This window comes from Cavia porcellus, unplaced genomic scaffold, assembly GCF_034190915.1.
Source record: "Cavia porcellus strain 051 isolate PalLab524CR breed Dunkin Hartley unplaced genomic scaffold, mCavPor4.1 scaffold_1, whole genome shotgun sequence".
Taxonomy (NCBI): Eukaryota; Metazoa; Chordata; class Mammalia; order Rodentia; family Caviidae; genus Cavia; species Cavia porcellus.
In genome coordinates this window covers 107,696,736-107,721,605 of record NW_026947484.1, presented here as the reverse complement: position 1 = coordinate 107,721,605, position 24,870 = coordinate 107,696,736, and the positions used below count along the sequence as shown (strand labels likewise).

General features: G+C 38.8%; 2 protein-coding genes across 5 annotated transcripts in view; both read left to right on the top strand.

The window, feature by feature from the left end:
- The window catches only part of Arnt (aryl hydrocarbon receptor nuclear translocator), a gene marked incomplete at its 5' end in the record, with an annotated part of 38,103 nt that extends 26,802 nt beyond the window's left edge, over window positions 1-11,301 (top strand). The window contains 10 exon segments of the mRNA NM_001173098.1: window positions 964-1,038; window positions 2,549-2,700; window positions 5,918-6,028; window positions 6,204-6,276; window positions 6,426-6,549; window positions 6,742-6,844; window positions 7,217-7,364; window positions 9,405-9,567; window positions 10,061-10,227; window positions 11,212-11,301. Of these exon segments, the coding sequence (NP_001166569.1) occupies window positions 964-1,038; window positions 2,549-2,700; window positions 5,918-6,028; window positions 6,204-6,276; window positions 6,426-6,549; window positions 6,742-6,844; window positions 7,217-7,364; window positions 9,405-9,567; window positions 10,061-10,227; window positions 11,212-11,301 (1,206 nt within the window).
- A 3,206-nt stretch (window positions 11,302-14,507) lies between these two features.
- On the top strand, window positions 14,508-23,815 carry Ctsk (cathepsin K). Of its 4 annotated transcripts, none has more exons than XM_003478929.4 (8): window positions 14,508-14,762; window positions 16,139-16,259; window positions 16,784-16,906; window positions 16,991-17,146; window positions 18,532-18,750; window positions 21,896-22,061; window positions 22,314-22,419; window positions 23,213-23,815. In XM_003478929.4, exons 2-8 carry the CDS (start codon window positions 16,140-16,142, stop codon window positions 23,310-23,312), a joined length of 990 nt encoding a protein of 329 aa, XP_003478977.1. In that variant the 5' UTR covers window positions 14,508-14,762; window position 16,139; the 3' UTR covers window positions 23,313-23,815. The 4 variants fall into 4 exon arrangements, with proteins under 4 accessions (XP_003478977.1, XP_063108966.1, XP_063108974.1 ...); XM_063252896.1 differs by having other exon boundaries at window positions 14,643-14,762; window positions 16,085-16,259; XM_005007776.4 differs by lacking the exon at window positions 14,508-14,762 and having other exon boundaries at window positions 14,795-16,259.
- Window positions 23,816-24,870: the final 1,055 nt, after the last annotated feature.

Sequence of the window (24,870 nt, the reverse complement as noted above, 5' to 3'; positions counted from 1 at the left end):
AAGCACCTAGTAAAAAGGGCACAAGATCTTTCACTAAAGAAATATGAATGGCACATAAACGTCGTCATCATTCATTATTAGGAAAGAGCAAATTAAAATCTCAATGAAATACTATTATATGGCCACTAGAATAGCTACCACCAAAAAATGTTGAGAATGAATAGAAACTAGATGCTTTATACATAGTAAAAATGTAAGATGGTATAGCTTGTTTATCAAAACATTTTGGCAGTTTCCTTAAAAGTTAAACCTGTACTTAAAACCTGGCAGTTTTACTTTTGATTATCTACCAAACAAGTGAAAACATGTTCATACAAAGATTTATACACAAATGTTCATAGCTGTATCACTTAAAATAGCCAAAAAGTGAAACAACTTAAATGCTCATAAAAAAGGAATAAAAAGAATAAAGTACTGATACATGCAACAACATAGACTAATTTCACAAATGCTAGACTGGGTGAAATAAGCCAGAACCAAAATACTACATATGTAATGATTATGTTTGAAATTTTTAGCAGTGGTAAAATAAAAAGAGGCAAAAAACAGATGAGTGATTCGCTGAAGGGTACAAACAAGGATTGAATGAGTACATATGAGCTTTGTATAAAGGAATTTTTTGTTCCAGTGAACATGTTATAAAACTAGATTGTAGTAATGGTTGTACTATTAGGAATGGTCAGTTATATACTTTAAAAGGATGAATTATAAATGTAAGTTGTACTTTGTCTGTACTAAGTGCTATTAAAATAAGTATGTGGTATTCTGAAAAAGGGAAATGTGCCAGAAGCCAGGTATGTAACAGAGTTCATCTTTTTTGTCTTTTTTTCTTTGCCTTCACACTTATTTATAATTTTAGGATTAATACAGGAGAAATAAAATCCAGTTCCCAGGTAATGAACAGAACAAGTTAGATAAGCATAAAAGTGTAGATTGTATCATCCTCTTTTTTATCTCTTCTAGGAACTCTTAGGAAAGAATATTGTAGAATTCTGTCATCCTGAAGACCAGCAGCTTCTAAGAGACAGTTTCCAACAGGTGACTTTTGTTTTTCTGGTTTAAATCTTAAGCTACATTTCTGTGTGTTTATCACATTACACCATGCTTATGTTAGCACTGATTAATTGAGTACTGTGGCAGGCACAACAGTTTTATGTTCTTTATACTTAGATAATACTTACAAATTATGGATGAAATCAAAGTAGTTTCACTTATTTATTTGTTTATTTATTTTTGAGACAAGATATCACTGTGTAGTATAGGCTGGCCTTGAACTTGCTATATATCCCTGTATATCCCAGGCTGGCCTCAAATTTGTGGTGATCTTCCTGCCTGAGCCTCCCAAGTGCTGGGATTAGAGGCATGTGGCACCAAGCCTGGCTTGTTCAAGCGGTTTGGGCTTTGGCTAATTACTGTTCTGTATCCAACTAGTTTTACCCAAGGAACTATCTTTAAACTATGTAAAATATCTAGAATTTATTAATCTGTGGGGTACAGTAGAAACATTTATTTTCCAAATTTCTTTTATAGATAATTGACAGTTTAAAAATATTTGGTGAATTTAATAGACTTAGCTTTAGATAACAGCTTTTGTTAGACAAGTTAATTAACCTCTGAGTCTCTATAGAATCCTTATAGATACAGTAGGGATAATAATAGCACTTATATTCAGAAAGTAGTTGGGAAGTTTAAATAAGATAATGCAAATAAGGCACATAGCCCCAGTGGTTGACATGTAATAGTAGTATATTTATTTGCTGCTGTTAGGAAATATAAAAAGATTATTTTCGGGGCTGGGGATTTAGCTCAGCGGCATGCCTTGTAAGCAGGCAGTCATGAGTTTGATCCCTGGTACCGATAAAAAGGCAAAAGGCAAAAAAAAAAAAAAAAAAGATTACTTTCTATTTCATGCCACAAGAAACCTAAAATTACTTTGTGTGCAGAAGATTACTTTTATAAAGCAAAAGTAAAATTGGACTAAAACTTTTATTTTACTCATACTGGGTACTGTGAAAATAAATTCTCAAATCTAGGAGAAAAACTAGGTTGGAAGAGTAATACACAAGCTATTTTCAGTGTCATTAAACTTAAATTTCTGATTTAGATTTGTAAAGGTAGCTCAACATTTCTTTAATAAACTTTTCAACAAAAATGAGGGAACTAGCACTGTCTCTTGGAAGTAATTGTTTTTCTTTTTTAACTAAGATGATCAGATCACACAGGACTCTGGGAAGAAAAGTGATAAATACACTTTTTCCTTATTTAGTCACCTAGTTTTTCCTGACTTGGTATTTTGGTTGGTTGTTTTGAGTTTTTTGGGAGTGGGGTTTGGTACTGGGGATCAAACCCAGGGCCTGTGCACTCTAGGTAAATGCTCCACCACTGAGCTACATCCACAGCCTTCTTGTGTTGTCTTAACATTGAAAAAGACAGGTGCTTCAGGGAAAACACCACAAGAGGCTTAGGGTTGTAGAAAGGTAAAATTTTTATTTAATGGGAGGGGTTTTTTTTCCCCTGAATTCCACTGATAGTTTGAAAACCTTTTTAGGTGGTGAAGTTAAAAGGCCAGGTGCTGTCTGTCATGTTCCGGTTTCGGTCTAAGACTCGAGAATGGCTCTGGATGAGGACGAGCTCCTTTACCTTCCAGAACCCTTACTCAGATGAGATTGAGTACATCATCTGTACCAATACCAATGTGAAGTATGTACCCTTCATCCCTTTTCCAGGGTTGGCATTTTTCACATGCTAAATCTGCTTAGCCTTACAAAGCTATTTCTGGTGCTGGGGGTATAGCTCAGTGGCATGGTGCCTGCCTGGCAAGTGCAAGGTCCTGAGTTCAATTCCTGGTTCAAAAAAAAAGCATGTGATAAAGCTGTTTCCTTCTTTTCTAGTACTAAAAACTTGCCATTTAAAGTTCCTTCTTTTCCATCTTACAGGATTTGATACAGTTGATCAAAGTAGAAAAAGATTTTAATAAACGTTAATCCAGAGTATGTCTTTAGATGCAAGGATTTGTTTATAAATTTCAGTGTTATGATCTTGTTTATAACCAATGTATTGTTTTAGTCTGTCAGAATTTTTATCTAGAGCCAGAATTGGGCAAACTCTTTCTGTAAAGGACCAGGTAGTAGATATTTTAGACTTTGTGGGCCATACCATCTAGATTACAGCTATTGGACTGTGATATTTACAGCTTGAACATATTTATAGAGAAATTAAGTTAACATGGCTTTGTTCCCATAAACCTTTATTCGAACAGGCAGTGAAATGGATTTGGTCTATGGACTATGATTTGCCTTAGACCACAGTTATATCCCATCCTCTTAGTTTCTGTTCCTTTGTTTGAGATTTCTTTTTTATCTTTTAAAAGATTGTTCATTAAGATACATTTCACATGCTGTACAGTTCACTCAATGAAAGAGTATACTGTTTTAGTGTATCACACAATTGTTTAATTATTGTCACAATCTGATTTCAGCACATTTTCATTCTTGCTAAAGAAATGTGATTCACTGCTGGGTATGGTAGCACATGCCTGTAAACCCAACATTTGGAAGACAGAGGCAAGATGATCCCTGCCAGTTCAAGGCCCTCATGGGCTACATAGTGAGTTCAACACCAGCCTAAACTACTTATGGAGATCCAGACTCAAAAAAAAAATTAGTAACATCATTCTCCATTCTCTCCATTTTCTTTAAAGCCTTCTAACAACCTCTTAATTTACTGCCTCTATAAATTGTCCTTTTCTAGACATTTCATTTAAGTAGAATCATAGAATAAATCGTTCCTTTGTGACATTATTGTAACGTGTGGAGTATATCAAAGGTCACTCATGTTACAGCATGTATCAGTTCTTGATTTCTTATTTCCAAGTAATACACCATTGTGTGCCTTAACACATTCTGAATGCTGTTGTAAACATTGCCATACTAGTTTTTATATGAAAATCTGCTTTTATTCTTCTTACTGTATACCCAGGGGTAGAATTGCTAGGCTGCATGGTATGTTAGCTTTCTGTTGCTGTGGCCAAATAACCTGAGAAAAGCGCAGGAAGAAAGATTGATTTTACCTCATAGTTTCAGAGGTTTTGCCCTGAGTTTCTATTCGCATGCAGCTTATAGCATTTTAGGACTGCCTCCAAACCTTTGCAAACTTCCCATAATCCATTCCAAAGGCTTTTGAACCATATAGTCAGGTACAATCACAATAAAAACCCTGTTTATTTCGTACCAATATCTAGCTTAGTTATCTCGTTGCTGAGACAAAATACCAAGCACCCAAAAATTAAAGGAGGAAAGGTTTTGCTTTGTTTTGTTTAGGTTCATATTCTATAGAGGTTTCAGTCTATAGTCAGCTGGCTCCAAGGCAGGGTGGTATGGCAGAGAGGCATTGCAGGGAGAGCAGTAATCCATAGCAAAGTAGAGCAGGCAAAAGTCAGCAGAAACAGCAGTAAAGAAGCAATGAGCAGTAGCAGCCAAACTTGCCTTCATGTTTGATCCAGGCTATCTGCCTGTAACCCATGTCCAGGTTGGGTCACCCATAGCTCTAGCATTACACATCCTGGATCCAGCCACTTCTGAAATCCCACCTATGACTGTACGAGGCTTTGGAGGGGGGCATCTAGACATAAACCTATACTGCTATAATGATTATCAGTTGTCAGGTTACCTCTTCTCACCATTTAAGCCACTTTGGTAGAACTAGTTTTGAATCTATTTCTTGAAGGTCTGATTATGAATAATGATACCTGGGATAATAGTATTATTCCATTCAACATTTAGGGGTCATGAAGTTTAGTTCTTTGCTAACAGTAAAGCATGGTACACAGAAATTTTTATTAATTTAGAACTCAAATATATGTCTTAATCATTGTTGTTTGTGGTATTGAAGTTGGAACCTAGGGCCTCACACATGCTAGGCAAGTGCTCTACCCACTGAACCATCCCCAGCCCTTTTAAATTTGAAACAGGTCTCACTATGTTGCTTTAGCTAGTCTCAAACTTGCAATCCTGAGTGTCTGGGATTTTGAGAAAGTAGCATCAGTTTATGTTTCCATTATGTTTAAATTTTGAAAATTTTTTCTATTTTTGTTGTTGTTTTGGTAATGCTAGGGTCAGACACATGTTCTCAGGCATTTTAGGCAAACACCTTATCACTGAAGTACATTTCTTATCTCCAAATTTTGAAAAATGTAAACCTTTTTAAGGATTTAAGATTCTGATAATAATTGTTTCCTCTCTTTTACATTATTATTTTCCCACCGTGACTTTTTTTTTTTTTTTTTTTTGGATAGTGGTGATACTGGGGATTAAACTATGGTATGGCCTTGTACTTGCTAGACAAACTAATACTAAGCTACATTCCTCAGCCCTTTTCCTTTTTTCTTTTGAGACAAGAGTTGCCTAACATGATCTTGAATTTGCAATTCTTCTGTCTCAGACTCTAAAGTAACTGGGGATTAAAGGTATATGCCATCACACCTGGCTTTATTTTTTTTTTTAACTTGGAGGGTATTGAAAGATATAGAGAGATAGGAAAAAATTATCATATGCCAGATAATCTTTGATAACATTTCAGTATCTTTTTTACTTATAGTTTTAAAAATACACAGTAAATATTCGGTCATAATAACTAGGTATTGAATACCTAGGAGTTACAAGTCAAACAAGTTGAACCTTTGTGCCTGGGATATAGTTTCTATTTATATCATGTTGTCATAATTTGAATTATGGAATTACACATTTTTTATTAGTATATGTTTATAATACATAATAGATTCATCATGGAGAGTGGGTACATACGGGATTAGACTTTAAAGATTAGTGAGCCCCCCCACATATGAGTATATAGAACTTTCTGTACAGTCAAATTCCTTTTTTTTTTTTCCCTTTCTCTGTTTTTGTCTTTATTTTCATAGGAATTCTAGCCAGGAACCACGGCCTACACTGTCTAACACAGTCCAGAGGTCTCAGCTAGGTTCTACAGCTAATTTACCCCTAGAGATGGGCTCAGGGCAACTGGCACCCAGGTAAGAAATGGTGAAATAATCATCTGGTGAGTAGACACAACACCAGGGGGTGGCTATCTGCAATCTCATTTTTTTGTTAGGTGGTTTGTTTTATTTATTTATTTATTTTTGAGGCCCTTTCAATTGATTCTTAAATCTTTTTTTCCTGTTTCTCTCCTCACTGATTATCATATAGGCAGCAGCAACAGCAAACAGAATTGGACATGGTATCAGGAAGAGATGGATTAGCCAGCTACAATCATTCCCAGGTGAGTGTGTATCATCTTTGAAGAGGACAGTGAACATTTCCTTTAACAATGTCCCCTAGAGCCAGTCAGTGTATGTATTTTATAAGAATTTCAGAATTTATAAATTATGTTAAACTTTCAATGATTATTTTCATCATTTTATTCCACAGGTTTCTGTTCAGCCTGTGGCATCTACAGGGCCCGAGCATAGCAAGACCCTTGAAAAGTCAGATGTTCTATTTGCCCAGGACAGAGATCCCAGATTTTCAGAAATCTATTCTAACATCAATGCAGGTATATTTTTTCAATCTTTTTTTAAAATTCTCATTTCTTAAATTCTTACTCGTGAACCTGTTACTGTCCAATCAGTGATCTTCCAACATTTTTCCACTTAATCGTAGAATGCCTCATGAGTAAGTAGGAGCTTGCTGAATTATATACTACAGCCCCTTGACTGGCCCTCCCCCCACTCCTTTTGGTCCGCAGATCAGAGTAAAGGCATCTCTTCCAGCACTGTCCCTGCTACCCAACAGCTATTCTCCCAGGGCAACTCATTCCCTCCTAACCCCCGGCCGGCCGAGAATTTCAGGTGAGCCCCATATGTGTATGCTGCTTTTAGGGTCTTGAGGGATTCCACTGCTAAATCCAACTTTCATTCTTCCCCTGCTTTCTCTAGTTATTTCAGGCAAAGCAGTAGAGTGAGCAAAGGAGCTGCTTTCTTTCCTATCTGTTTCTTTGCACCTGTCCTATTGTGATGTTCTAGGTTCCATCCTTGTGTGTGCTGGTCAGTGTGTGGCTGTTAGTCTTTATTGTTTTTTTTTTTCCAAATTCTGTTACTGCATTTTCCTTAAACCCAAGGAAGTCAAGGGGATCTAGGAATAGTATGATTGTCCTTGGATTCCTAGATTCTGTGATGAACCCATCCCTTTAATCTTTTACTTCACCATTTGTTCACTCTTAGGAATAGTGGTCTGGCCCCTTCTGTAACCATTGTCCAGCCATCATCTTCTGCAGGGCAGATATTGGCCCAGATTTCCCGCCACTCCAACCCTTCCCAGGGAGCAGCCCCAACTTGGACCCCTAGTACTCGCTCAGGCTTCTCTGCCCAGGTAAAGTTTCTCATCTAATCCCTATGTATTAGTTTTTGTTTCTTTCCACATGTATGATTATTATCTCTTTTAGGTAACTTCTTAACCATTTACCAGTCCAATTGTTTAAATACAATATGACAAAAAATTGCATATTTTTTGTTAATTTTATAAGATAAAACCAAGAAATATAAAATCAATCATTTTATCAAATTTATTCAATACTGGAATGGATTGGTTGAAACGACCCCTGCCCAAGTGATATGAAAACTAACATGCTGCCTGAGTGATGCTCGGGATAAACTGTTAAGTGGTTAATCTTCATTCTCCAGCTTCTAAATTTTGGTTTTCTCAGAGCAACTAGATAATTAAAATGCTATAGATAATCCAAAAGTCTCATTAGCATCCATGTTTCTCACATAGTGACCTTTAGTTAGAATTGCTTATTTAGAACACTTAGAGATTTGATTCTGAGCTCTTTCTTGGAGTAAATTCTAAGAAGTTTACTCTTTGATTAGAACTGCATAACATAAAAACAAAAGAGAAAATTACTAATTACATATAGTGATGTGTGTTTATAAAAAGAAAATCTGTGTATCCATGTGTACGATATGATAAATGTGCAAAGCCTATAAAGCAAATATCCCTTACTATTTTACTATATTTATAAGTAATTTTTTTTTTTTTTTTGGTACTGGGGATTGAACTCATGCCCTCATGCTTGCCAGAGGCAGGCCCTTGTGCCACTGAGCTAAACCCCCAGTGTTTATAAGTAATATTTTATTAAAGGAAAAAATCAGAAACAAAAGCAGGGTCTAAAGTTACTGTACACATTATAATGTTAGTTGTGCAAAATGCACAGAAAGACTATTCATTTCTCCATCAGTCAGGAGGGATATCGTTCTTGAAAACAATCACCACAGTGCTTATGCTGTAATGAAACCAAGAAAGCTTACCTCTATGATTTCATATTCTTAAAAGATTTATTGTCTCTCTGTAAATTTGCTGTGGCAGAATCAAGAAAGGTGGTATTCATAGATGTCTATACAAGTCATGACTCCATCAAAGATTTTGAGGTGAAAATGGCTCCCATCATGAATGCAAACTATTTTTTGAGTAAAGAATTTCTTTGGATTGAAGAAGTTTATCACTGATTGAAGAAGCTGGTCACTGATCTGTGTTTCAGAACTATGAAGAATGAATATGCAGGCTTATGAGTTGTTTCTCTTAAACTTTTAACACTTTTTTTAAGATAGCAGGGTTTTACACTTACTAATGATAATAAATGAAACATGCTCTATAGAGCTACTCTGGGCCAGTTAGAAATAAGAGAAGTACATTCTACAGGGTGAGAACAGACCACTGTGAAAGAGAGTGCACAGTGGCCTTTAACACATATTTAAAAAAAAAAACAATTTGGGAAATAAAAATGAATTGATTATTCAAAATAATAAACATGGGTTTCTGGTGATGGAATTCTGAATGATTCTTATTTTATTTGCCTTTTCCAAGTGTTTAACAATGCAGCTACATTATTATCCTGGTGAGAAAAAGTATTTATTAAAAAAAGTAAGACGTTAGGAACAAAGGAATATAGAACACACTCCATAATAAAAGGATACAAAGTGCTAGGCATGGTATCACAATCTGGTGAGGCAGGGGGATAGCAAGCTTAAGCTCAGCTTGGATGACTTAGCAAGACCCTGTCTCAGAATTAAAAAACAGCTGAGTATGTTGCTCAGTATGAAGGTCCTAAGTTTAATCTCCAGATCTTCAAATGATAATACTAAAAGAATGCCTCCAGTTTTATGTAACTGTAAAGCATGTAGTTTATAACATGCCTTAATTCTTACAACCTACCTTTGTTCTTTGTCCTTTTATCTCACCTGCCTAAAAAATAGTACTGAGATTGATAGCTAATCAAAAGAAATAACACAGTTGAAAATAGTGATGAGCTTGAATTAGAAGAACACAGTGATCAATAATGTTGACTGCTATAGAAGTGGTCTGTGCAGTAATGTTAGTGTTCTATTTGTTGCCCTCTATCCCTTCTCTTTTTAGCAGGTTGCTACACAGGCTACAGCCAAGACTCGTTCTTCTCAGTTTGGTGTAGGCAACTTCCAGACTCCGTCCTCCTTCAGCCCCATGTCTCTTCCTGGTGCACCCACTGCATCCCCTGGTGCTGCTACCTACCCTACTCTCACCAATCGTGGATCCAACTTTGGTAAGTTCAGAGTAGGAGAATCCTAGGAACATTATACCTCTAAGAGAAAGATGCTGGAACCCAGGACACACACACTCTGCCAATTCTCTGCCACTGAACTATATCCCCAATTCTACTGCACTAAAAAGGAGGATTTTATAGTTAAAATGATTTGCCTGTGTCCTAGGTACACTGACCTAACATAGGAAAATGCAAGGTGACAGTCTGTTTGAAATTTAAAACCTCCCCATTTGAAAAATACTTTGGTACATATGACAAAATATTGTAAATATGTTGAAAATATACAATAAATATTATAATATAATTTTTTTTACTATAAAAATTACCAAAAAAACCCCAGTTCAGATGAACCAAGAACTCTTTTGGAACACTGTATAGAGTAGTGTTTTGGGACTGGATTTTGAAACAAGCACCATAGGAAGGGCACCAGTGGCTCTTTTCTCCTTTCCAGTAGGGTTAACAGACTGAGGTTGTACATTGCTGTGTTTCTAAGCTCCTGAAGCTGGACAGACTGCAGGACAGTTCCAGACACGGACAGCAGAGGGCGTGGGTGTCTGGCCACAGTGGCAGGGGCAGCAGCCTCATCATCGGTCCAGTTCAAGTGAACAACATGTTCAGCAGCCATCAGCACAACAGCCTAGCCAGCCCGAGGTCTTCCAGGTGAGAGGGTAAAGACTTCAGAAAATAGAAGCTAGGATAGAATGGATCAGAGGAGAGACAGAGAAAGAAATATGTCTGGATTAAGGTACTTGTTGGTTGGAGGTATATGGGAGAAGGTGATATATGAGGATAAATGTCAGTAATTTTTTTTTTTTTTTTTGTCTTTTTCCTTTTTATCTGTACTGGGGATCGAACTCATAACTGCCTGCTTTCAAGGCAGGCACTTATGCTGCTGAGCTAAACCCCCAGCCCCAATGTCAGTAATTTTTAAAAATTTGAATTTATTATCAAGCCCACCCATTAACCAGACTAGACAAAGGTAGTGGGAAAGATAGCAAAGAAAGTTATTTTAACTCAGTCACAGAGATCAGCCTTATTTCATAGTAGCTCTAGGTTTAAAATGGGCAGGGCAAAGAAAGTCTATGAAGCCAGGGCCTATAATTAGGACTGTGGGAGGCTGAGGCAAGAAGATTGCAAGTTTGAATTAAGTCTTGGCAAGTTAGCAAGACACTGTCTCAAAATAAAAAAGAGCTAGGAAGGCCCTGGGTTTAATCCCCTAGACACCCCCCCCCAAAAATATTTGAAATAGAACACACTGGTAGTTATAAAGGTCTCTTTATGTAAGTCCTAAGGGGACTGCAGGTATGAATGAAGTAATCTTAGACAAAGAGAGAGTATAAACCGTAGATTAAAAGAAGGCAAAACAGATTTTGGTGGGAAACATTGCACTCCTTATGTATCTGTGACAGATTATATGAAACATACTTTTCTCCCTTGGAAAATATCAAGTAGTAGGAGACAGTGAAAGATAGCTGTAGGAGCTGCAGAAGGAAGACAGAAGGAACTCGGGGAAAGGCTGTGATCTGAGGAGTTCAGCACAACAGGGACTTTTGGGGGTTAGCAACAATGGTACAGGGAATGCTGGGCAAGAACTTGCTAAATATAAAGATATGTGACTTAAACATAATCCTTTTCCCTCACTAGGAAATGCTGTCCATGCTGGGAGACCAGAGCAACAGCTACAACAATGAAGAATTTCCTGATCTAGCTATGTTTCCCTCCTTTTCAGAATAGAACTATTGGGGTGAGGATAAGGGGTGAGGGAGTAAAGTTACTGTTTGTTTTTTTAAAAGCAAATCTTTTGTAAACAGAATAAAAGTTCCTCTCCCTTCCCTTCCCTCACCCCTCCCGTGTATCCTCTTTCCCTGCCGGACCTCCCTTGCTCCTACCCTTGCCTCTTTGAGGTAACATTTGTAGACAAAAGGAAATGATAAATCCCCAAGGCTTTTAGGACTCTTTGAAAATAGGGGCTGAGTGAGATAGAAAGCCTTTCCTTACTTCTCCTGATCAGAAGTTGCACAGTGATAATTTGTGCTAGGGTGAAGAGAGGGGTTAGAGGAACCTATACCTACTATCTGCCTTGGAGACTATGGCCTGTTTTAGAAATTCTGAATAGAATGGAGGAGAAATACCCTCTCAGAACCATGAAACATGGTATTATGGGGCTTTAGAAAGCGAGCATAAGTTTTTCTGTTACCTGTGAGCAGTTCTTCTGGAAAGAGACATGACAGTGAGGTTGTGTGTGTGTGTGTGTGTGTGTGTGTGTGTGTGTGTGTGTGTGTGTGTGTATTTCTGTGTTTCTTTTTCCCTAGTGGGGAGTTATGCAAAATCTGTCCTATCTGTGTGCTCTTCAAAGAATTTTAAGGAGTTAAATGTTTCAGGTATTTTCCATTTAGTATTGCAGCCAAAGAGTATTTAAATAAATACCTTTGCTGCACTTATTTCTGTATCCAGCCAATTTGCATCTATAGGCAATGTCTTGCTGATAATGGTTGGTTTCTTACCAAACACACTCAGTGATAAAGCTGGACTAGTCCTGCTTTTGGTGCTCACACCTTGCTTAGAAAGATTGACAAACATTACTGAAACGGGCTGGCAAGATAAACACTTTTAGTAATCCTAGACTTGTCCATAAGAATAATGCTGCATTTTTCTGTCAGAATCACACATAATATGTTTCATATAGAGGTTATTTCTGCATGGAAACTCAACTTCTTGGAGTAGCAATCCCAGTGAAAATACTCACTGTTGGAGTACAAAACAAATACCAAGCCTCTTGCAAAGTAACCTCTTTCATTCCATCCTTAAAAATTGCTTATCTTGATTTTGGCCTTTCCTGGGTCTGTAGGTCTTTCCTCTTTGCTCCCTTCCAATCTTATGGTTGGATGGATCACAAGTATAATAATTCTGTTTGTCATGGGGCCTGAGCTCCCATCCCAACAGGGTCACTTGGTAATTATAGCCATATAAATGTGGATATAGGTTACTGCTCTCACTCTTTACCTTCCTCAGGTAAGTCATGTATACCAACCTTTTTTTTTTTTTTTCTAAACTGGCTCCAGCTAGCATGTAAGTGCAAGACTGAGTTAATTGGAAGACATTAAGTGTATTCATAGGAGACTGAGGAGCACTGATGGCCTTGGAGAAGCTGAGGGAATGTCACTTACTGCTTTCTTCTTTTTGTCTCCAGTCTGGTGCCAGGTAGTGAAGTGGAAAGGAGACAATTTATTTTTTTATTCTATGTGCACACATACAGTATACATATATATTTATATCACAGTTTATGAAACCAAAAAGTTGAGTTTCCAATGGAATCCTTGTTTTTTAATAATCAATTGTTTTTAAATATGATCAAGACTATAATATTGTACAGTTATAATAGGGTTTTGGGGGGAGGGTCTGGGAGGAAAAGGATACTTCGGGGGTTTTGTTTCTGCCTTTACTTCAGTATTTTATTTTTGATTTTTTCCCCCTTGTTGGCCATTTCTGTATTGTTGGGATCTGTGCTAATACAGTGGCAAAAATAATGACATGTAGCAAAGATTTTAAAACAATACTTTTTTCCTTTTGTAAAAAGTTCTTGTGTTGTGTGATCTCAATTGCGACTTTATTATTCATTTTCAGCTCATAAACAGCAGACATTCGCAACTAAAGGAATCCATAGATTGAGCTCCAAACATACAAACATAGTGTGAGTCTTTCATTTCAGGAATCAGAAATCACAGGGCCTTGATCACTCAGCTGCCCTCTTCCTCACTTGTCCTCCTGATCCTGACACATTTCTGAATAAAATCAGCAAGAACATTCTGACCACACTGTTTGAGGGTGGGGGTTCCCCAGACCTTTGAGAGAGACTTAAAGGATTAGGATTTGAAATCACTAGGCTTGTCTGGATACCGCTGTCTCTCTAGTATAACATCCTTTGGATTAAAAAGAATTAAGGATTGGGCAGTTTTGCTATTGTTTTTTGAGATGGTCTCACTTTGTAACCCAGGCTGGACTCTGACTCGAGATGATCTTCCTGCCTCTGCTGGGATCACAGGCACGTGGCTACTATGTCTGGCTCAGGGTTGGGAAGTTTAAACTCCTCAAGTCTGTACCTTGTTTCCTCTTAGAACTACTGTATGTGGTTCGTTAACAATTCTTAAAGTCAAGAGGCATAAGTCCATATTTTTGAGGACTTATTTGTGGAAACCAGCATGGAACTAAATCTAAATTCCATGTATTATCCTTTCAATTCCAATAACTCTCTTTCCCCACATCTTGTTTATGGAAGAAAATGGAGTTGGGTGGGGTGACTGAGCTGAACTCTTATGATTTGTCACATGGGTAGAGTTTGGGGAAGCATTTGGAGAAGCTCATGTGACTAACCTAGAATGGGGATTTTAATCATAGAGGCATAATACTCATCAGACATCCTATCGTCTGAGGCTGGTAGCAGTAGAATCTTCATGTAAATCAATCAGTCCTTTGATTCAGGCATTGTTCTAAAACAGGAGCACTGTTTTTGACTGCTTTTGGAACCAGTGTCATCTGGACTTTCTTAGCAGGTCCTCTCTACAAAATCACCTTAGTCTGGGAATGCTGTTCCCCTGCCTAAAAGCAGTGGCAACTTCAGCCAACTACTTCATAAAATACAAACAATTTTGGAACCTGTGTCTTCTCTTATGTCACTTGCTTCTAGTCTTTTGTGTTTATTCTGTTATTCCAGAAGTGTGGGTCAGACACAAATTTGAAAACTGAGGTTTCAGTGTTAGGGGGCTGGGGATTATAACAAGAAAAAGGAAAAGATACAGTTTATTGTAATAACATATTTAAAGGAGGAAGATGAGGAAGACCAAGTCTGTGTCTTTCATTTTCCCATTAAAGGAGAAAGTATACCCCAACTTGAATAATGCGTATTGTCTTTTGTCTGCCTCCAGAAACAGTCATGTGAAACTAAATACCTAGCAACTGTTTATCCTAGCACACAACACTGCACAGACAGAAACACTGCAAATATGCTGCCTCCTTCCACCCTAACCCCCCTTCTCAACATTTCTATTCCCGCCTCCCTGTCTTATCCAAGTTTTCCAGCCAACTGCTGTGGCTGACTTCCGCAATCCTGATGAAATAAATCTAGCACCCCTGGTCTTCCGCCCACATTAGCCACACTTTGTGCCTGAAAGGAGCACAGACAAGATTCCCAACTTCAGGTAACGTTTTCAGTTTCCTAGATCTTTTAGCTTCTCATTCTTGCCAATTTTCTGTTTAAGAGCATCAGGGATATGGTGAGTCGATCAAAATTATAGGTTCTTTGGGTGAAAACGGATGCCCTTATTTCTTCTGGCCAAATAAAATCTGTCTGGAAATCTTTAGGATTCCTTGTATTACTGCATGTAGCGTATGCATACATGCTTGTTTGGAGAAGCAAAGGAATAGGGGCTCCTTTGCCTTTTTTGAGGTATGAGGTACCTCAAAAGCATACCTTATATCTCAAAAGCAGCCACTCTTGTTTTCTGCTTGGAACAGAAAAGTTAACTGACTACTGAGACCGAGTGATAAGAGTGGTACCAGTAGGTGGTAGCTTGGTATTTCTGCTCTGATGTATGGTCAGCCCTTAACACTCCAGCTATTAAATGTCCTCTGACATTTTACCAGTTTGCAAAGGTTACAAAAATGGACTATAAATTTTGTGCTGTGCAGGTCATATGACTGCCTGGAGACTGCAAATTGTTGTTAAACTGAAGGACTTGCAGTTAAGCCAGTGCAGGAAATGAGTGAATCTTTGAAGTAGTTGTGAATTTAACCATAGAATACTGCTTTTCCATCCTACATTTTTCTAACCTTGGTTCTGAGGGATTTACCCTATGAAGGCAGCCACAGATGTTTGTTGTTGGAAAAAGAAAAATCTTCCACAGCATCTGGTTAAGATTAGGCCAGTTTCCTGCCAAAGAGGAAGGGGAGGAAGAAACTTATAAAAAAGGAGACCATAAATGTTGAGTTAAATAAGGAGATGCTGTCAACTTTTCTTGTCTTCTGGGAAGATTTGGAAAAGTCAGTTTAGGCAAAGAAAAGAAGCTGGAAATCTCTTCTATGTGTATCCTCCAACCCCATTTCTATCTTACCCTTTGTTCCACTCCAAAGTTGGGGACACTGAAAGGTTAACTGAGATGGCCCAGTTGTTTGGTCTCCACCCCATTAATGGTTGTAAGTTTATAGGTATGTGTGTACATACTTTGGATTTCCCTCTGTCATACTTCTTGGAATTAGATAAATCTTTATCTTGTACAAAGCCATCCTCTTCTATCACCCTCAATTCCTCGTCTACCTTTCTCGGAGAGCTAAGTTTTCCTCTGTCTTATGGTTCAGAGGCAGGGCTGCTTATCACTAGTCATGACTCCCCAAGGATTCTTCCCTATGTGTGCACTTTTTTCCTAAGAGGAACTAGACTTCTGTTAGCTTTTAAAAGGAATCTGTGACTCAAAGGTTAAGAGCAACCTACTGGAATATGACTATTTTCTCAACCGTAAGCCAGGCTGTGAATCTCCAGGCAAATGGAAGAGTCTTCCCTAATTATTCCCTTCCCCAGGATGTGGGGGCTCAAGGTTCTGCTGCTGCCTGTGGTGAGCTTTGCTCTGTACCCTGAGGAGATACTGGACACTCAGTGGGAGCTTTGGAAGAAGACCTACAGGAAGCAGTACAATGGCAAGGTGCCTGGGAACTGGGAGGGACACATGGTGGTAGACCTGGGGTCTGAGATCTCCATTCTCAGCTTCTAGAGTCCTCAATCAATTACAGTATTTCATTTCAATGAAGCAAACTATCCCTTCCCTAACTTCATTTCTGTACCTCAGCTCATCATCAAGATCTCTCCATATTTTGTTGTATAATGGTCTTGTCCATGGGTATAGCTCAGTGATACAGCCCTTACCTAGCAAGGGCTAGGCCCTGGGTTTAGTGCATCACCAACAGACACACACACCTTAAATTTGTCTTTTGGGAAGACAGCTTTTCAGATAGTAATGCTATTAATCTATGAACAATTTTCTATTGATCTTTTCAGAGCTTTGCATTGTACTTTTTGTATTTGTTTACATATTTCTTTTTGTATACTCTTAATTCGTGGTTCTCTAATTAGACTACATTTAGAATTTCAAGTTGCATCTTTTATCCACAGCACTAGCTATGTAACTTTGCATACAGTCTATGCAAATACTGATAATCCTTTATTTAGGTGGATGAAATCTCTCGGCGCATAATTTGGGAAAAGAATCTGAAATATATTTCCATCCATAACCTTGAGGCCTCTCTTGGTGTCCATACATATGAACTGAGCATGAACCACTTGGGAGACATGGTAAGTTGAGCCTGAGCTCCTGGCCCCCTGTCACATTTGCTTTAATTTCCTGCTAATGCCTGATCTCTTTTTTTTTTGTCTCAGACCAGTGAAGAAGTGGTTCAGAAGATGACTGGGCTCAAAGTACCTCCCTCTCATTCTCACAGTAATGATACCCTGTACATCCCAGACTGGGAAGGCAGGGCTCCTGATTCTGTTGACTACCGAAAGAAGGGCTATGTTACTCCCGTCAAAAACCAGGTACTGTTTCATGTGTGTGCACAGGAAATCTGGCATGATTTGTTCCTTTTTCTGGTGTTTTGGTCATGAAGCAAGAGAGTACTGGGAAAAGGGGAGAGAAAAATTAAGATTTGTCTTACGCTAAGACAATATAACCTGTTCTGATACTGAAATAATTATTTTGTATATTTAAATGTACATTTTTGTAAGTTTGTTTGTGAGGGTTTTTTTTGTTTGTTTGTTTGTTTTGGAGCTGGGGCTTAAACTCATGATCTCATGTTTTCCAGTAAGCATTAGTAATGCTAAGCTGAATCTCCAGCTCCTAACTTGAGTTTTCCTTATTACAACTACTATTACAATAAGTGATCTTATGTGTATTTTTATGTGTGTGAACTGCAGAAATGTTAAGCAGAATAAAGTTGGAATTGTTTAGTCATAGTTTCAAAAAGTTTTTATAATCTTAACATTCTTGCCAACACAAGAAGGCCAGTTTTCCCATAACCTTTTTTTTTTTTTTTTTTTTTTTTTTTTAGCTTTTTGAGACAGGGTTTTACTGTGTAGTTCAGGTTGGTGATTCTCTTGCCTTAGCATCTAGAGTTGCCAGGATTACAGGCATGTGTTCCCAGAATGTTAATACAGGTTCTAAACAGTAAGATGAATAGTTGAGCTGGGTGTGAGGGTGCATGCCTGTACCCCAGCTACTTAGAAGGCTGAAACAGGAGAATCCAAAGTTTTAGACGAGCATGGGTAATTCAAAGAGATCCTGTCTCAAAAAATGTGGTGGATGTGGGGATCTAGCTCAGCAGTAGAGTACCTCGAGGTTCAATCTCCAGTCCTGCCAACCCCCCCCCCCCCCAAATTAACATTCATTTAACAAATACTATTTATTTCTCCCCTAAAGTCTACCAGGTACCACAGAGGTAGGCAATAAAAATTCAAAATGGCTAATTCATAACCTGCATCCTCAAGAAATCTGTCTTTAAAAATGGCTTAAGAAAGAAAAAAAAAATCTTCATTCTGGCAGAATAAACATAAATTCTAATTTCTTAATCCTCATGATAGTCTCACTAAGTACACTGTTAACCAGATAAGATAAGAAAACTAAGGCACAGAACGCTGTAGTAAGTTGCTTAAGGTAATGTGCACAACTAGTGAGTACCAGGTCTGTCAAAACACAGGCGAACAAATGCCTCCAAAAGCTGGCTGTGCTTTCTGTTTTACTGCAGCTCACAGGAACCACATTTATGAACAGCAGTAAAATTAGGCATTGAACGTTAAGTGAAAGGGAATAAGAAGGCAGCATTTGCGCTGGGTGTGTAAAGAGCATATGGAATGTCATCAGGCAGGTGTCGGGAAGATACAGATGCAGCAGCTCAGGGCTGATCACTTCTCTGTACCCCACTCAGGGTCAGTGTGGTTCCTGTTGGGCTTTCAGCTCTGTGGGTGCCCTCGAGGGCCAGCTCAAGAAGAAAACAGGCAAACTCTTAAATCTGAGCCCCCAGAATCTGGTGGATTGTGTATCTGAGAATGATGGCTGTGGAGGTGGCTATATGACCAACGCCTTTCAGTATGTGCAAGAGAACCGTGGCATTGACTCTGAGGACGCCTATCCCTACGTGGGCCAGGTAAGGCTGTGCCGTATGGCTCCACAGCTCCGACACGGCTGCTGTTTACCTAGCAAGGATAGTGCTTCCTGGGAGGGATTTCAGAAGTTTTGTTTTCTTTTATTTTATTCAGCTTTTTTAAATTTTTTTTTTTTTTTTTTTTTGGTCTTTTTCCTTTTTATCGGTACTGGGGATCGAACTCACGACTGCCTGCTTGCAAGGCAGGCGCTTATGCCGCTGAGCTAAATCCCCAGCCCCTTATTCAGCTTTTTTAATGGGATACTTTCTCACAGAAGGACAAAAAGATTTCTACAATCTTGGGAGTGCTTTAGGAGCTTAAGCTACCATAACTTGTAGCTCTCTGCCCTAGATATGAGAGGGGATAGGTTATCCTTTAACCTCTGCACAGGTCTCAAGAACCCATTGCTAAATTCCCTGTGCCTGCAACCCACAAAACTAACCTTGCTATTTTCATGAATCATGTGACATACTTACTTTTCCTCCCTCCCTCCCTCCTTCCCTCTCTCCCTTTCTCTCTTTCTCTTCTTTCTTTTTCTCTCTCTCTTTCTTTCTTTCTCTTTGAGATAGAGTCTCACTATGTAGTTCAAGCTGGCCTCCAATTTGAGGGGATCCTCATGCCTCAGCCTCCCAAGTGCTGGGATTATAGGCATGTACCACATGCCTGGCCATGAGCTCAGTGGAATATGGGGAACATTTAGCCCAGTTATGTAAGTTAAAATGCTAAAATGTATAAAATGAGAGAAAAAATGATTTCATACTTTAGTATAATTTTAGAAGTAAAGGATTACCTCACTTTCTCCATGACTCCTTAATAATAGTATCTTTCTTCTCTAAATGGAGGTAATGTGAGAATTTTTAAATATACATGGGGCTGATGGATACAGTATGAGCCTCTGTGATAGGCTTTAGGGTAGGGGTTGCAAGTGATAAAAATTGATGGCTGCAATATAGTAAGCCATGTAATTGGTACTTTTTTTTTTTCTGTCTTTTTGAGACAGAGTCTCACTATGCAGTTTAGACTGGCCTTGAATATACTTTGTAGCCCAGGCTGGTCTCAAGCTTGTAAGGATCCTCAGCCTCCCAAATGCTGGAATTAGAGGCATGAGCCACCAATCCTGGTACATTTATTTTTAATCGTAATAGCATTGTAAAGTAGACCTGACTTCACTTTGTAGAGAAGAAATTGAAATTTAAGAAGACAAAAGAATGTGATCCAATTTGTATCACTGGTATATCAAAAATATATGGGGGCTGGGGATTTAGCTCAGCGGCATAAGTGCCTGCCTTGTGAGGAGGCGGTCATGAGTTTGATCCCTGGTACCGATAAAAATGAAAAAAAAAAACCAAAAAAAATATATATGAAAGTCTTTTCACTTGACATGGACTTTCCTAGGCACATGCATGAGAATTTCGTACTAGGATATAATACCTTGGAACAAATTGGCTCTTAGGGTATGTGTATATAAAACTTTATTGTATATTGTTTACTAAACAATTTGGCAACATTTATACTTTCATCTGCATGTGTAAGACTTTTGAGATAAGACTCACTAAACTGTCTAGCCAGGCCTTGAATTTTTAATCCTCCTGACTCAGTCTCTCCAATTGCTGTGATTAGCAATGTGCACATTGAGCTGAAGAAAGCCTGTTACATGTTTTGCTTGTTTATTTGTTTTTTGGGTTTTTGAGATGAGGTCTTGCTATGTAGCTCAAGTTGGCCTTAAACTCTGTAGCCTAGCTGTTCTTGAACTCATGGCAATCCTCCTGCCTCAGCCTTCTAAGTGCTGGGATTATAGGTGTACACCACCACACCCAGCTCCTGTGTAATTTTTGACAGCAAGAGACAGCAGAGGTTTGACTCAGATGGCAGATCACAAAGGGATTTTGAGAAATTTTAAAGTAGTAGACTATTAAAGTCTTATGCACACTAAGCTACATCCCTAGCCCTAATAATATTAGAATATTGTTAGATGGGGGCTGGGGATTTAGCTCAGCAGCATAAGTGCCTGCCTTGCAAGCAGGCAGTCGTGAGTTCGATCCCCGGTACTGATAAAAAGAAAAAGACAAAAAAAAAAAAAAAAAAAAAGAATATTGTTAGATGCTGCCATTACTATTAATATTTAGTGTGTTCTTATTGTAGGTATAACCTTCAGGTTTTGAAAGGATCATCTGTAAAGAGTTACCAAATAATAGTGTCATATTGCTAACTAGATCTGCAAAACATGGAGTTGGAAGATCACAAACTAAATCACTGTGGCATTAAGTATTTTTATGTCATGTTATATGCTTTTATTTCTGTCTCTAATGAAAATGTAATCCAGCAAAACTGCCTCACACTCGCATCCTTGATGGAGAGGTAAAGGCCCAGGTTCTCTTTGTACTGGGCTTCAGTGTTGGCCTTTTCCCCACACTGCAACTGGTATTTCTCTGCTCTCTGAGGCTCACACATGATAGAAGGTCAAAAGATTAGCTGGGCGTGGTGGTGCACTCCTGTAATCCCAGCACTTGGGAGGCTGAGGCAGGCAGATCATTGCAGTCATGACCAGCATGGGCTACAAAGTGAGCCTAAGGTCACTGAATTGTATAGCAAGATCCTGTCTCAAAAAGCAAAACAGAAAGTCAGAGGATGATTTGTGTCTTATTTGTGTATGTGTATGCACATGCATGCTGGAGTTTGACCCCAGGGCCTTCATACTGTAGATCTATAGCCTCAGTCCTGTTTTCCTTTTTTTTTCTGAGAGGGTCTTGTTAAATTGCCCAAACTGGGCTGAAAATGTGACCCTTCTGCCTCAGGCTCTGAGAACACTGGGATTCTAGTCATGATCCCACCATGTCTACCTATGACTTGTACCTTTTGCAAAAATCTTATTTGAGAAATCTTTTTTTTTTTTAACCGTGAAGTAATAAAAACAGTATCTCTTCTTTTAAATGTTTAGTTTTCCTTTTCTATGTTTATGCCTTTAAACTGGCTGGCATTGATGTTCATGTATGGCAGAATTAGGAATCCTTTTTCATAGTTTCCTAAAATGGTGAAGAACAGACTGTTACTTCACTGCTGCTACTCAAAACTTTGGTCAGCTTTCTCACTGATCAGCTCATTGCCCATTGCTTTGTTCTAGTCCTGTTACAATCTCATTTCTTCCAGGAGGAAAGCTGTATGTACAATCCAACAGGCAAGGCTGCTAAATGCCGCGGGTATAGAGAGATCCCTGTGGGCAATGAGAAGGCGCTGAAAAGAGCTGTGGCCCGCGTGGGACCCGTCTCTGTGGCCATTGATGCAAGCCTGAGCTCCTTCCAGTTCTACAGCAAGGGTAAGGAGCCATTCCTGCAGAGACTTGGATATGCAGGCACGATGTTCTTCAGGGGTCTGAGCAGTCTCAGTACAGTACTCAGTGTTTGTATTTAAACTCAGTCTGCCAGAGACAAATTAACATTGGTCACAGTGCAGATCATCTCTGTGGTCAACCTGCTAGGCTGGGACTGAATTCTAGTGTCTCCGACATCAAGAGGCCTCCCAAGGTAGCTCTTGCCTAATAGAGAGCCTCAGTGCAGTTGTTTTCCAGGTGTGTATTATGATGAAAGCTGCAATGGTGAGGATCTGAATCATGCACTGCTGGCAGTGGGATATGGGATGCAGAGAGGAAATAAGCACTGGATACTTAAAAACAGGTAATGAGGGGTACTGCTTTTGTCAGGTAATCACTTTCTGACACTCAGCATTACTTCAGTTTCCCAGAATTCTTTTCTTTCTCTCAGATCATCTGAGGAGAAATTATCTCAGGCTCTTCATTTGTATCTTCCAGCCAGAGCCTTAATTCTGAAGCTGGCATTTGATGAGCAAACAGCAGTACTTGAGTGTTTTGTGTACTGAGCTGTGTGCAAGGTGCTTAGCACCCAGTACGAACACATAAGCAAATGTCTGCATTCAGCCATCTCATAGCCCAATTAGAATGGCAGAGACAACTCACCATGACACACGTGGCACAGAGAAGCAGCTCATTTCCTTGAGAAGCTCCTAATTTTATCCACCTCACCTCTGAGATTTACTCCCAAGCCACAGTCACAGCCTCAGCCTCTCTTGCCACAATAAGGGTCAAACTCTTCAAACTTATGGTACAGATAATTCAGCCTATGTCAATCTGCCTTCCAGACAGAGCTCCCGTTATACTGTCAGGCACTCTGCTTTCAGCTGTGTTATCCTGACATGACCTGCCATCCTTGCCTCTGCTGTCAGCCTCAATAACCCAGCTTGGGCTTCATCCCTTTTTCAGCCTCTTGATTAGTGGCACTCTTTTGCACCTTTGAAAAGAGAGCATTATATCATTTTTCCTGTGACTTTAAACACTTTAAAGGTAAAAGTCATCTTGCTCAATTTTGTATGCTATTAGTACTTGGCACACTATAATGAGAGCTTTAAGGAATAAACTAAAGTACTAAGTATTTTTCTTGATTGGTCCTACAGCTGGGGAGAAAACTGGGGAAACAAAGGCTATGTTCTCTTGGCTCGAAATAAGAACAATGCATGTGGCATTGCCAACCTCGCCAGCTTTCCCAAGATGTGACTGCAGCCAGCCAGCCTCCTCCTGTTCTTGCGTTCCTACTTGATGCAGTACCATGATATGCCGTGGGAGGGAGCTGTGTACCATTCTTGAAACAGATGAGGCAACACAGACTCTGCGTTCCATTCTTCATTCACCGGTGCTTCAAGTGAGACCCTACAACTTTCCTTCTCTCCAGCTGAAGCCCTTTTCTCTGGGGTCACATGCAGGATTTCCCAGAGAGGTATGGGTGCATGTCCTGGGGCTAACTCTGTGGAGGTCTTCTGATGGGCTAGGTTCTGGTGCATTAAGACTACTTAGCTTTAAGTACCCTGGAAGACTAAGGCAACCTGACATCAGTTTCTGAGTTCCCTTCCATATTCTCAAGGTACAGATTTCTGTTTTTCACTCCACTTCACAAATATATTCATAAGTTTTTGGTACAAATTCTCATCATAGAAGAAATGTTTTCTTTTTCCTTCTTTGTGTTTTTGAAATAAAGTATCTCTTATCTACGATGTAATAAACAGCATTTAGTACACATTCATTTTGTGTTAATACAGTGCTAGCTTTTGGGAGACAAAACGATGAGTAACATTCCCTATTTAATATACACACAGTCTGACTTGGAAGCCTGTTATAGAACCATCCCAGTTCCTTTATGTGTTCATTCCTGCAGTGGGCATTAATCAAGCACTTACCCTGTATCAAGTCTTGTACTGAGCTTCTGGAAGTAAGGAGATTTCAGTGTTTAACACTGTCTGCACATGGGCCAATCCAGTGACAAGCATACCTACGTCTTGAAAACTACCTTAAATTTGCTTCTGAAGTTCTACAGTCTAAAATTTTGCTGTCACTAAAAGAAGAAATTCAAAATCTTTACTAATATTTTCCAACAAGTATTCTAGAAGATTAAATTGCATAAATTACCTTTTTTCACAAATTATTTTATCAAAGACCTATTTTTTTGTTGTTGTTGGGCACTTTTTGGTTGTTTTTGTGGGGGGAGGATCTGTGTATTTTTGTTTTTGTTTTGAGGGTCTTGCTATGTAGTTCAAGCTGGCCTTGAACTTACTGTGTAGCCCAGGCTGGCCTTGAACTCATGGTGATCCTCCTGCCTCAGCCTCCTGAGTGCTAGGTTTACAGGTATGCACCACCACATCTGGCGAGGACTTGTTATTACTACTAGAAAAGTCACATTTATTTACTGTTTACTCATGTCAAGAATTCTTACTCCTTTGTATGCAAAACACATTGTTTTGGTAAATATTTCTTAACATATGGTAAAGAATATATTAAGTCTAGAAGCCTAGTCATGGTCCTGATTTTAAAAATACTGCCAACTTTAGTGCATATACTTGTCATCCCAACTACTTGGGAGACTGAGGCAGGAGGAGCTCAAGATTTTCAGTTCAGGCTGAGCAACACAGCAAGACCCTATCACAAAAAGTATTAGAGAATAATCATTGGATAACTGTCTTTTGAAAACTAAGCAGTTTAAAAATGGGTTCTCTGGATATTTCTGAAATAATAAAATCGTTTTAAAAAACTTTTAAAAAGAACATAGTATATTCATGATAGA

Excerpts from the sequence above, each read along its gene's own strand:
- Ctsk (XM_063252896.1), top strand. The coding sequence starts at position 16,104 with ATGGAAGAGTCTTCCCTAATTATTCCCTTCCCCAGGATGTGGGGGCTC. Across the intron at positions 16,260-16,783 it reads GGAAGCAGTACAATGGCAAG|GTGGATGAAATCTCTCGGCG; the intron begins GTGCCTGGGAAC and ends TCCTTTATTTAG. Across the intron at positions 18,751-21,895 it reads CCTATCCCTACGTGGGCCAG|GAGGAAAGCTGTATGTACAA; the intron begins GTAAGGCTGTGC and ends CATTTCTTCCAG.